This window comes from Fukomys damarensis, unplaced genomic scaffold (assembly GCF_012274545.1).
Source record: "Fukomys damarensis isolate Sample0158 unplaced genomic scaffold, DMR_v1.0_HiC HiC_scaffold_21, whole genome shotgun sequence".
In the NCBI taxonomy this organism is placed as follows: domain Eukaryota; kingdom Metazoa; phylum Chordata; class Mammalia; order Rodentia; family Bathyergidae; genus Fukomys; species Fukomys damarensis.
Window position 1 is genome coordinate 10,960,371 of NW_022900933.1, and position 13,830 is coordinate 10,974,200.

At 39.5% G+C, this 13,830-nt stretch overlaps 1 protein-coding gene across 1 annotated transcript in view; it reads right to left on the reverse strand.

The window, feature by feature from the left end:
* Window positions 1-8,122, reverse strand: part of Vti1b (vesicle transport through interaction with t-SNAREs 1B) — a 15,721-nt gene extending 7,599 nt beyond the window's left edge. Inside the window, exons 1-3 of the mRNA XM_033766662.1 lie at window positions 8,098-8,122; window positions 7,734-7,792; window positions 5,355-5,546 (exon numbers count right to left, since the gene is read on the reverse strand). Coding sequence (XP_033622553.1) covers window positions 5,355-5,537 — 183 coding nt within the window. The 5' untranslated portion in view covers window positions 5,538-5,546; window positions 7,734-7,792; window positions 8,098-8,122. The remainder of the gene's footprint in view (window positions 1-5,354; window positions 5,547-7,733; window positions 7,793-8,097) is intronic.
* Between the last annotated feature and the right edge of the window lie 5,708 nt (window positions 8,123-13,830).

Sequence of the window (13,830 nt, forward strand, 5' to 3'; positions counted from 1 at the left end):
CTTAGACAACTGTAAAACTTTTTTTTTTTTTTTTTTTTTTTGGTACCAGGTATCGAACTCGAGTCCTTGTGCTTGTGAGGCAGGTGGCAAAACCACTGAGCCAAATCCCCGGCCCTATGACTAGATTATTTTTTCAGCACATAAAAAATTTAAAAATCTGAGACATGGTCACATTCTGGAAAAAAAACATGGCTGTACTTCTGGTGTGCTTCCTAAAGAATTTCACCTCTGGACGGACAGACAGACAGACACACACACACACTTCCACACTGTTGATCTAAGCACACACAAAAGGGACCTAGCTCACAGAGGCTTATTTACAAAGCAGGTGACTAATGGCAGCAGGACATCAAGAAGCCACAAGATGTATTTTCATTTAATAAATGGCACACAAAGCTGGGTGTGGTGGTGCAAGCCTGTGATCCCAGCACTTGGGAGGCCAGCCTGGGCTACATAGTGAATTCAAGGCCAGCATGAACTACAAAACAGACCCTGTCTCAAATACATAAATAAAATAAAAATAAATAAATGGCACACAGATCAGTGGATGAGGAAACTACTGAATGATATTCAAACCCAGTTATGTTAGCTTAAAAGAAGTCAACAAAAAGACTTTTTAAAAAATAAAATATACACAGAATTTCAAACGATTGGGCTAACAAAAGAGCAGGAAAAGATAATGGCATCACATATATCAACCTCAGACAGACGCGGAACAATAATTCCACTGAAGGTGGAACATGACACCTAAAGTACGACTCATGGAGCCGGGCGAGATGGTTTGTCCAGCTCTCAGGGCATCTGTTTGAGCCCAGGAGTTCGGGGCCAGCCTGGACAGCATACTGAGACCCTGTCTCAAAGAAAAACAAAAACAACACAAACTAATGTTTGCTTCTTTTTTTTAAAATCTCAAATCTTTCCTAATTGCTCAGGCTGGTCTTGAACTCGTGCTCCTGTTGCCTCAGCCTCCTGACTAGCTTAAGATTACAGGTGTATACCCCTGCATCAGTAAAAACTAATAATTTTCTCCTCTCCATTTTTTGGTCAACTCACTTTTACAGCTCCCATCAAACAAGCTCTATCGGTCTTCTTCCAGTCTCCTTGTGAGACTCCAATCTATGACAGTCTCCTGTGTCTGTTTGGGTTTTACACCAGGCTCAAATGTGTTCGACATCAGCAATGTCAAGCAAGTATCATTCTGAATGTCTCTTATACTACAATTAGGATGCAACATGAAACAGGATTTGTTTAAAGTTTTAGTACTACTAATGCCATTCTACTAAGTTCGGTCTACCTTGGTGGCAGGCCCCCTTCTATTTCTCTTACACCTGACTTTGGCAGGCAGTTTTTACTTTATACTATATTTCTGGATATAATCCTAATGCAGCACATTCAATTTAATCTTTGCATTTCTTTGGTGGTACTGGGGATAGAATTAAGGGGCACTCTTACCACTTGAGCTATATTCAAAGCCACTGATTGACTGATTGACTCATTCATTTATGGACAGATTTATTTTTGCTGGGAGCACTGCGCGCCCTATAATACCATCTACTATGGTACATGACTATGGCCAGGCCTAACTCACCTCCTCCCGTGGATGAGGCAGGGCCCCATGGGAGAACAGGTGACAAGAGGGTGTGGCGGAGCAAGGCCTGACCTAGAAGAGGACTATCTTCCTTCCCACCCATTCACCAGAGAAATAGCAAGCATTATCTACTGCAGACGCTAGCTGCTCTCCCAGTGCTAATCAGCCAGCCCCTTCTACCTCCTGCTGCACTTCCCGTACCTCTACCACTATAAATGCATGGCCATTTGCTTGGTGGTCTTTTGCTCCCATCAAGAGTTAGAGCCCCACATGACCCCATCTATACCTTATTATATCTCTTTGTCTGTCTTAAATCTCTTACCATCATTTCTCCGTGAACCCTTTAGCCATGCAGGCCATGGCATAATTTTAGCTCACTTTTTTTTGTTTTTTTGAGACAGGGTCTAGGTTGCCTGGCCTGGCATCATTCCTCCTGACTCAGCCTCCTGAGTAGATGGTATTATAGGGGCGATGTTTTATTTTATTCCTTGAATTATCTGACTTCTCTAGATGGTTTCAGGATATGGATTTTTAAGTAGCAGAATTTTGTAAATCTGAATCCTGAAGGCTAGAGTCAACCTGGCTCATTTCCCTTTATAACAGAATAGAAGGAAGGCCCTTTCTCAAGAAGCACCCTGAATCAGTTACCAGGCCGTCTTGACATTAAAGTAAGAATAGCTTGGAATAATTTTGTAACAATACTCTGATAAATTGAAAACCCAAATTTTGAGGGCATAGTTGAAAAACTAATTCTAAAATTTATATGAAATAAAAGCTCAAGAAGAAACCAGATCAACAAGCAAGTATCACTCTGATTCCCAAACCAGAGAAAGATACAACCAAAAAGGAGAACTACAGACCAATCTCCTTAATGAATATAGATGCAAAAATCCTTAATAAGATACTAGCAAACAGAATACAGAGGATTATTAAGAAGATCATCCATCATGACCAAGTCGGATTTATTCCAGAGATGCAAGGGTGGTTCAACATACGAAAGTCAGTGAATGTAATACATTATATTAACAAAGTCAAGGACAAAAACCATATGATCCTCTCAATAGATGCAGAAAAAGCATTTGATAAAATTCAACACCCATTCATGATAAAAACCCTGCAAAAAATTGGAATAGATGGTCTATACCTCAATTTAATAAAGGCTATTTATGAAAAACCATCAGCCAACATCATATTGAATGGCCAAAAACTGAAAACCTTCATGTTAAAATCAGGAACAAGACAAGGATGCCCACTATCGCCACTTCTCTTCAATATAGTTCTGGAAACATTAGCCACAGCAATTAGACAAGAGAAAGAAATTAAAGCAATAAAGATAGGAAAGGAAGAAGTTAAACTATCATTATTTGCTGATGATATGATACTCTACATTGAAGATCCAAAAAACTCCACCAAAAAACTTCTAGACTTAATTGACAGATTCAGTAAAGTATCTGGATACAAGGTGAATACCCAAAAATCAATAGCCTTTCTATACACAAATAACAGACAGACAGAAAGAGAAATAAGGGAAAAAATTCCTTTTACAATAGCATCCAAAAAAATGAAGTATCTAGGAATCAATCTAACAAAAGAAACAAAAGATCTCTACACTGAAAACTACAGCACTCTGAAAAAAGAAATCGAAGAGGATATAAAAAAATGGAAAGATATCCCCTGCTCCTGGGTAGGAAGAATCAACATAGTGAAAATGGCCATACTACCGAAACTGCTATATACATTCAATGCAATGCCAATTGAAATTCCAACACTATATTTCACAGAACTAGAAAAAAGAATCCAAAAATTCATTTGGAACCACAAGAGACCTAGAATAGCAAAAGCCATTATAGGCAACAGTCACATGGCACCAGGTGTAACAATTCCCAATTTGAAACTATACTACAAAGCCACTGTGATAAAATCAGCATGGTACTGGCAAAGAAATAGGCCTGAGGATCAATGGAACAGACTGGAAGACACAAAAACAAATGCAGATGTACTCAGCTACCTCATCTTCGACAAAGGAGCTCACCATCCTCAGTGGAGGAAAGATAGCCTCTTTAATAAATGGTGTTGGAAAAACTGGATATCAACCTGCCACAGATTAAAATTAGACCCTTATCTTTCGCCATGCACTAAATTAAAATCCAAATGGATTAAAGATCTAAATATTAAAACAGAAACATTAAACTTGCTGGAAAGTAAGTTAGGCAGAACTCTGGAAGACATTGGTATAGGAAAAGACTTTATGAACAAATCCTCAGTAGCACGGGAACTAGCAGAAAGAATCAACAACTGGGATCTCATCTTACTAAAAAGCTTCTGTACTTCAAAAGAAACCATTAGCAGAACTAAGAGACAATCTACAATGTGGGAAAAAATTTTTACCAGCTGTACCTCAGACAAAGGACTATTATCAAGGATATATAAAGAACTCAAAACAATCAGTCCCCCCAAATATAAAGACCCGATCCAAAAATGGGCATCCGAAATGAACAGACATTTCTCATACAAAGAAGTGAAAGCAGCAAGAAAATATATGAAAAAATGTTCCACATCACTGGTCATTCGAGAGATGCAGATGAAAACAACACTGAGATTCCACCTCACCCCACAAAGAATGGCTGCTATCAAGAAATCACACAATAACAAATGTTGGCGGGGTTGTGGGGAGAAAGGAACCCTCCTCCATTGTTGGTGGGAGTGCAGACTAGTGCAACCACTATGGAAATCAATATGGAGATACCTCAAAGAGCTTGGACTGGAGGTTCCATTTGACCCAGCCATCCCTCTGTTGGGTATCTTTCCAAGAGAACTAAAAGAATCATATCACAGAGAAGTATGTGCACCCATGTTTATAGCGGCACAGTTTGTAATAGCTAAATCTTGGAAACAACCTATTTGCCCATCCGTTGGAAACTGGATAAAGAAGTTGTGGTTTTTCTATAAAATGGAATATTACTCAGCCATAAAGAGCGAGAGAATAGATTCATTCATAGGAAAATGGATACATATTGAAGATATACTCCTAAGTGAAATAAATAAGTCCCACATGTGTAAATACCAAATAGTTTCCCTGGTGTGAATATTCTGCAACAATGCATAAGATTCTAATAAGGTTACTGACATTTAGAAATGGGAGTAAAGGAGCTAAAGGTGTAGGGAAGGTGTGATACGTAGGGGAAGAACAAAAAGGGAAAAGAAAAAAATGTGAGAGAATGAAAAGATGAAAATAAAGTGTTTGTAGATGGGGAGGGGAGGAGGAGGTGAAGGGAGGGCAGAGGTAAGTGGAAAAAAATGAGAATCAAGACTTGCCATGTAAAGGTACGTGATCCCAACAATGAATGTAACTGTACTGTATCCCTAAATGTACCAATAAACTCAATAAAAAAAAAAAAAAAAGAAACCAGATCAACAGATCAGAATACAGGTCCAGATAAGAATAGCTAACATACACTGCTAGACACACAAATATAAGCACATGATCCAGAAAGATATGCTTTAACAATAACAAGTGCCAGAGGGGTGAGAAGGGGAACTGGACACAGGAAAGAAGAAAAGGGTAAGACAAAATGCCAAGAATCCAGTATGCACTTATGTGAACTATAAAATGTTTAATTCTTTTTTTCCTTCCCGGTACCAGGAATTGAACTCAGAACCTTGAGCTTGCTAGGCAGGTGCAGCACCACTGAGCTACATCCATAGCCCAAAATGTTTAATTCTTGTACTGCCAGCCCTTAAGGAAAAAGAAAAGGCGGACACTTACCATATGCTCATTCTCCACAGCATATGTGCCGTACTTCATGTCTCCTCGGCCCCCAGGGATGGCTGTCAAAGGTGTGCTTCTCACCTCCCGATGCAGTTTGGCAAGGTCCTTCCGGTAGTTTCGCAGCTTAGACATCATGGGGTTACGGAAAGACAGGGGTGCATACCGTAGTTCCTCCTCCATCTCTGCTAGCTGCAAAGGCAGAAATGAGTAGGTGGCGTGGTTCTTTCCTTCTCACCTGGGGATATACCTAGTTTGGACTCATCAAACCGGGCTACCCTAACTAACACTGAACCATATGCTCCATGAGGCGACTGCCATGTTCTCGCCAAGTGCGTGGCGTAGTATCTTAGCATGCATAGAGCAGGCATCAAAAATACAGATGTGTGAATGAAAAGCTAACAGAAGCTCCTTATAGCTATAGAATATTTTTATGTACATTCTATACTCTCTCCATTTATATATAACAAATCTCAGGATTATATCATAAAAACAGTCATGGGTTCAAAATCTTCAAATTCTCAACTCAACGTATCAAGTTTTTAGCCTGCTATGGTTACACAGTGCTGTCAAGAAGCACACTGAAGTCTACTGTACTAAAAATGATTGGGGTCTGGCACCAGAGTTCGTCTTTTTCTCCTGTTTCTGAAAACTCTATTTGCCTCCATGGTCAGAGATGATGCTCCCAGAGCAGCCTGCTTTTTTTTTCTTTCCAGTACCACGGATCGAACTCGGGACCTTGCACTGGCACCACTGAGCTACCTTGGAGAAGCCTGCTTTAGGAAATCAGACTTCCATTGTTCTGGGATAAATAAAATAAAAAGTCCCAGACATGTCATAAGAGTTCCTAAATTAAATTTTAATCTTCCTGGGATGGCCAGAGTAGACTGCTAATGTTGCTAAATTCAGAAAAAAAAGTATCTGAACAAATACCAAACAGACTGGTAGTGGCTAGATTTTAAAAATGCTATCAAGGTATCAACTCAGAAAGCCAGGTGTGGTGGCACATGCCTGTAATCTTTGTCTCAGCACTTGGGAGGCTGAGACAGGAGGATCTCTGTGAGTTCGTGACCAGCCTGGGTTACATAGTGAGTTCCAGGTCAGTCTCAACTACATAGCGAGACCCTGTCTCAAAAAACCAAAAAAAAAAAAAAAAGAAAGAAAGAAAGAAAAAGAAAAAGAAAACTGTCTATGGGGCTACACAGTTAGTCCAAGGCTAGTCTGAGCTATATGGCAAGACCCTGTCTCAAAAAAAAAAAAGTCTGGTACACTTATTATGAAAGAGAGATTTTCCAAAGTTGAAGGGCCTGGTTCTCATTAAAATAATATAGAATACAGAAAAAGATGCAGATAGACTTAGATTTCAGAATTTTATTGGGATAATGGTGAGACTGATCTTCAACAAAGAAGGAATTCCTCGTCTCAAAGGAATTTTTCTCTAATTTGTTCCATGGACCAAAAACTAGAGGCAATTATTTCTGCAGAGAATTACCAAGGATCCGGACTTTAGCTCCAATCTACAATGGTTTGGTGAAGTCAGAACATGAGACAGAGCCAAAAGGACACTGGCTTTCAAAGGGTTAGTGCCAAAAGAATTTGTAAAACAAAACCCACAGGTGAAGAGAAGCCATTCTTAAACTGGTCATTAGCCAGGACTAACTTCTGTCGGTCTTCAGGTCCCCATGGGACAATCTACCCTGTTCTTACAAATCTTGCCCAAGAAGCCAAGTCCAGCCACTTCACTGTCTCATTAGACAGGAACATGGCTAGAACCCACTCTGAGCTACATTTTCTGTGATAGGAAGTTTAATAAAAAAAAACAGTAACCTATCTTCAGGGCCAGTACTTACAAAGACCACTTGGGTACAGGTGCGAAAAAATGTCCTTACTACAACAAGAATACATTACAGTCACACAAGGTTAAGTAGTACATGGTTTCTCTTATATGAGAAACTCAAAATATAAATAAGGACCAAAATAAAAGGTAGATAATAGGAAATAGGGAGTTAGATATTGAACAAAAAGGAAGGAGACCAAGAAACAAAGAGAGGGTGGTGGGGAGGGGAAAGGGATTGGAAAAAAAAATTAAGACCTGTTATGTACATGTACCAACTCCCCATGAGGAATATAATCACTATGTACTGCAAACATGTACCAGTAACAATAGAAATTTTAAAAGAAAGAATAGACATGTCATCTAGCTTTACCCATTTGTTTGTCAAAATTCCTCAACACTGTCTGCTGACCTCATTTAGCAAGATATAGTTTAAAAATCTGGATCAACAGTCAGGAACAGTTAATCTGCAATTAGGTCACAGCATTTCTTCTGGAAAGACCATTACCAAGTAGAAGAAATAAGGATGTGATCCCTGTTCTTACCGTTTCATTTGCTTCCTGCTGCTTTTCATCAAAATCTCTGATCAACTTCTTCTTCTCCTCTACAAAAGACAGACAAGTTTCACTCATTACTGCTTCCATACACTTGTAGACACCATTCCCTCTGCCTAGGAGAGCACTCCTCCTCGGCTGCGACAGTAACAATCCCTAAAAGGCGCTTGGAAATGCACAGGGCTTCTCTATCACAAAGACTGGAGGAGCGCATTACTGCACCTAGGACCTAGAGAACAAGCACACTCAGGCTTGGAATGGTCCTGTGCAGCAATTATTTATTTCCAAAGCCAATAATATAGCAATTAAGAAGCACTACAGGTCTAACTTAATCATTCTTAACCTTTTCTAATACCTCATCCTAACCGAGGGACCAGCCAGGCACACTTGCTTCAGTCAGGGCATTTACCAATACTGGTTCCCTGAAATCTGTTCCCACTTTCGCCCCCACAGTGAGTCACTTCTATATTAACCCTCAGTCACTGCCTTCTGCTAAACAAACTCAAAATCCACCTCCTCTGCTTGCTGCCATGGTGCTAGTCTCTCCCCCGTGGGGGTGTGGGTGATGATTTGCACACAATCAGACTCATTTTCCTTTCAGTTCTCTTTTAGCTCTTCCCATGCCATTTTGGTGCTGCGTTTAATACCTAATCTCCTTTTTTAACAAAACAGAACAGGCTTCAGCCTTAAAGCAGTAACATCTACGCAGAGAAGTAAAAATTTGCCATCACTGTATTTTTTCTCATCATTTGGAATATGAAGTTTTCTATTTAAAGTAAGTATCTAAGTAACTTTACATATTAAGTAAATGTTTTACATGAAACATTTACATTTACAGAGAAATGATTAACAGTAAAAATGGCACTGAATGTGGCAAAAGTTATGAAAGTATTTTGAATGTTGTCACCTGGTAAACATCTGTATGAGACCCAACTATTTCCCTTTCGGGTATCTTCCCAAAAGAATTAAAGACATCCTATTACAGTGGTAATACATAAATACTCATGTTCATATCAGCATAATTCACTATAGCAAAATCTTGGAAGTGGCTTATATGCCCATCAATGGATGAATGAATAAAGAAAATATATTTAAATACAATGGAGTACTATTCTGTTATTAAGAAGGATAAACTTCAGTAATTTGTAGGAAAATGGATGCACTGTAAGACTGTAATGTGAAGTGAAATAAATCAGGCATGCAAGCTTATACATCACATGTTTTCTCTTAGGTGAGAAAATATAAATAACAAAATTAAAAGACTGATAATAGGGGAAAAACATCAGTGTTAGGAGAGAGCTCTGAGATCTGACCTCCTTCCTCAGCTATAACCAACAGCTGCCTCAGCTAACTAGGAGTAGAAAGTAGATCACCCCTTCACATCTATCAAGCAGAAATTAGCCCCATTTATGAACTTAATTTAAAATGTGTGTACACACACACACACACACACACACACACACACACATACACATGCACACATATTCAAATGAATGGTATTCCTAGAAACCTACATACACATAAACTACTTCTTAGCACAAAATTACCATTGCTTATAATGTTTTTTGAACTCCCATCCTTTGGTAATTACTTTCACAGTCTGGGGATACAGTCTTTCATCTGTTTTTATTTTTTTGGTTTTTTGAGACAGGGTCTCACTATGTAGTTGAGACTGACCTGGAACTCACTATGTATCCCAGGCTGGTCTCGAACTCACAGCGATCCTCCTGCCTCAGCCTCCCAAGTGCTGGGATTACAGGCGTGCACCACCATGCCCGGCTTCATCTGTTATTTTTAATTTTGGCAAAGAATACATAACAGGGCTGGGGATTTAGCTCAGTGGTGCCACCAACTGCCTCGCAAGCACAAGGGCCCGAGTTCGATCCCCAGTACCAAAAACAAAACAAAAGAAAAAGAACACAAGTTACCATTTTGCCCATTTTAAAGAATACAGTTCAGTGGCATTAAGTACATGCACACTGCTATGAAATCATTACCAGGATTCAATTCCAGAAGTTGTTCATTTAAAATTGAAACCCCATAGCCACTAAACGCCCTAACCTAGTCTACGAATTTTACTACTCTAGATACACCATATAAGTAAGATCACATATTTATTCTGTGTGTTTGGCTGATTTCACTTAGCATACTTCAAGGTTCATCCATGCTGTAGCACAAACAGGAACAGGGCCTTTCAAAGCTATGTGCTTTTCACATAGCTTCACATGTGATGCCTAATTATAAGCCAGCACTTCTATCTACTGAGGGAAGAGCAATCTTTTCTGATGCCAAAGAAGACAGATGAGCTGAGATTTTTGTTTTGTTTTTGTGGCCTTGGGAATTGAACCCAGGACTTAAATGCGCTAGGCAAGTGCTTTACCACTGAGCTACATCCCAAGCTGTCCTAAGATATTTGTGGATAATTTTGTCTACCCTGATTTTCATGTTAAGCCCCAACTTTTGAACCTAACCCCATGTAAGATGCAAAGTTACTAAATCTTTACATGGATTCACTTTTAATCACAACAGCATTTCATATGTCAGTTGCCTTCTGCTTTTCAAGTGATCACAATCATTTTGGATGTGTTTATTCTCAACTAGATATCAAGCCCCTCCACAGCTTCTAGACTCTTACACCTCTTACAAATGTTACAGCTACTGTATCATTTTATAATAAGCTGTCACAGAAGTCCTCAGTATCGTCATCACTGTGAAATGGTGAGTCTCCAAACTCAAGCACACCTACGCCTGACCCATGCCAGTCAGAATGAAGCAGCACTGTACAAATGTATGAATTCCCTTCCTAGCTCACATTTTTCTACAATTTAGTTCTAAGGTCTCCTCTTTCATTCTTCCATTGTTAATAGTATGAAGAATCTATAATTCTCAATACATAAATTCTAGAATGACTGAAGGACAGTAGCTGTATCTTTCACTGACTTCCCCATGTAATTATTTTAGTCTGTCTTTTTGGAGTTGGAATATTCTACTTTTTACCTAATCTCTCTCTCTCTCTCTCTCTCTCTCTCTCTCACACACACACACACACACACACACACACTTCCTTCTATGCATACTCTACAGCTTATATACTTTAAAAAGAAATATGCTTTTTAAAAAAATAACTTGAAAATGTTCACATTTATGAGATCATATTCTCTCTCTCTCTCTCTCTCTCACACACACACACACACACACACACACACTTCCTTCTATGCATACTCTACAGCTTATATACTTTAAAAAGAAATATGCTTTTTAAAAAAATAACTTGAAAATGTTCACATTTATGAGATCCTTTACGGATTCCTAGGATTAAAACAAAAAACCACCTTTGAAATCATTCCTTCTGATGATAAAGCCAGGAAGGCAAATATTTATCAAGCTTCCAAAGAGACTGATCTCATAGCCTGGGGTGGTGGCACAGGACTGTAATCCCAGCACTTGGGAGGCTGAGGCAGGAGGACTGCCACAAATTCAAGGCCAGCCTGATCTATACAGGGAGATCCTGCCTCAAAAAACCAAACCAAACCAAACAACAAAAAACCCCCAAACTGACCTCTATTCAACTGAAAGGGATCAATAGCTGCCTTTTTTCTCTAGACTTAGAAACCAAGGAACATGGTTCCTTGGAGATGGAAGGAACCACAAAGATGATCTAGTTTAGTGATGGCAAACCTTTCAGAGCTTTCGATGATACAAACAGCCGGCTTTGGGTGGCATGTGTGCCACAGGTTCAACACCACTGATAACAGCCAAATCTTCTCATTTTGCTGCTGTAGAAACTAGAGCCTAGAGAAGCTCGGTGCCTCATGAGGAGTGAATGTGTGGCAACGCTGGTCCTAGGAGACAAGCCTCCTGACAATGTTTCTGTGCATTATAAAACACAACTGAGGGGGTTTCTGCACTCGCAGGATGTAGTCTTTAGCAACAGGCAAACATGTTATTTAGAATTAATGCTACAATCAACACAAAACAGCAGTGCTGCCTAGGGTAGAATGGGCATTAGAAACACGAATAAACCACTCCAGAACTACAATCCCTGAGCCCCATGACCGCCCAAATGTCTCATGTTGGGGGGACTCACTGAGACTGCCTCTTTTGGTAATCTGGGTAGATGGTCTTGACCACATCTCCCAGGCATGAAATAAAATGGAAAAAAGCCAGCTTTGAAACACAGAGCTAGAGAAAGCCTACCTCAGCATTCCACTCGGTGACTGGCACTTGATTCCTTTTGGGGGGGTCAAATTGCCAGCCTAAGAATGACTCCTCTAGCTGGGCCCATGAACACTGTGTAACAACAGTTAGACCAGGATCTTAAAGACATGTGGTTCATTTGCTTTTGGCGCCCCACTGTGGACATTCCTGTAACCAGCAGCCTGACTTTGCACTAACAACTTGATCTCCACACAGGTTAAAACCATCAGACTGGGCCGGGGATTTAGCTCAGTGGTTCCACCGCCTGCTTTGCAAGCACAAGGACCCAAGTTCGATCCCAGGTACCAAAAAATACAGTACTAGTTATAATAGAAGGTTTTAATAACCAGAAGCTAGTTGTTTTTTATTTTTAAGTGATGTTAGGAGTGGAACCCAGGGTCTTCTGCTTCTGCCAGGCAAGTGTTCTACCACGAAGCTTTATCCTCAGGCCCCTACCACTGTTTTCAAAAGCAAATCCTTAGGTAGACCCAGGAACAAAAACAAAATTAAAGGAGTATAAACAAGAATTGGAATAATTAAAATTCTACAGCCTGTTGCATACAGTCCTCCAGTGATGATTTTTTTTCTGGCTCACAAAATATGGGGATCTTATGTAGAGATACTGAAATTTAAGTGAACTAAAGTGGAAAATTGTCAATAATTTTATCACATACCACATTCTGATATACTGAGAAATATCTTCCAGTACTATAAAACCCAAACTACAAATCATGATTATGGGCACTTAGCAGTTAAATCAAGCAATTAAAGCACTCTGAGGTATCTGCAGAAACCTCTTTAAATGGTGAGCACACTTTGAAACCACTGTTCTGGTGAAGACAAATAATATAAATATCAGAAACATGTAAATTGTTTAGCACATCAGAAAATAAGTGCCCCGAGGAAAAAAGGGTAAAATAAGGTAAGAGTAGGTGTTTAGGGAAATAGAAAGAAAATATTCAAATGAGAAGAGGAACAAAAGAGGGGGAAGGGAGGGCCAGGGATTTAGCTCGGTGGTACCACACCTACCTCATAAGCACAAGGACCTGAGTTCAATCCCTGGTAGCAAAAAAATAAGTGTTAAAAAAAAAAAAAAAGAGGGGGAAGGGGGCTGGGGATTTAGCTCAGTGGTGCCACCACCTGCCTTGTAAATGCAAGGTTCTGAGTTTGATCCCTGATACAAAAAAAAAAAAAAGAAAAAAAAGAGAGCGAAAGAGAGGAAGGGGCAAAGGAAGCAACAAGAAAAAAGTCTTAATTTTTCAATTAAGTAAAATACCAAATTTCTTATGTACTAATAACACTGGCTAATAGTTCATACTATTGTCAGGTAGTATTCTAAGTTTTTCTTTGTTTTGTTTTTTTTCTCACAAAGTCTCACTCTGTAATCAGGCTGACTTGAACTTAGGGTGCCTACCACAATCGGACTGGCAGTATTCTAAGGGCTTTCCATATATTTACTAATTTATTTCTCACAGAAATCCTATGAAGTTAAATGCTATGATTTTTCCCCATTTTGCAGGAGAAACCAGTTTGGTTGAAATAACTTGCAAATGATTAAAGTGTTGTGGGCTCATGTGTTTATTTCATTGTGTCTGGATTTGGTTAAGAAATTACATAGCTTGCCTATCTTAAATCTTCATTCATATTTCTTATTTTAAAAAAGTAACTGACAGCCGGGCATGGTGGTGCATGCCTTTAATCCCAACACTCGGGAGGCTGAGACAGGAGGATCCCTGTGAGTTCGAGACCAGCCTGGGCTACATAGTGAGTTCCAGGTCAGTCTCAACTACATAGTGAGACCCTGTCTCAAAAAACAAAAACAAACAAAAGTAACTGACAAGGTCACACAACTACCAAGAAGTGGACTTAACCCAATCAGCCTGGCTCTAGA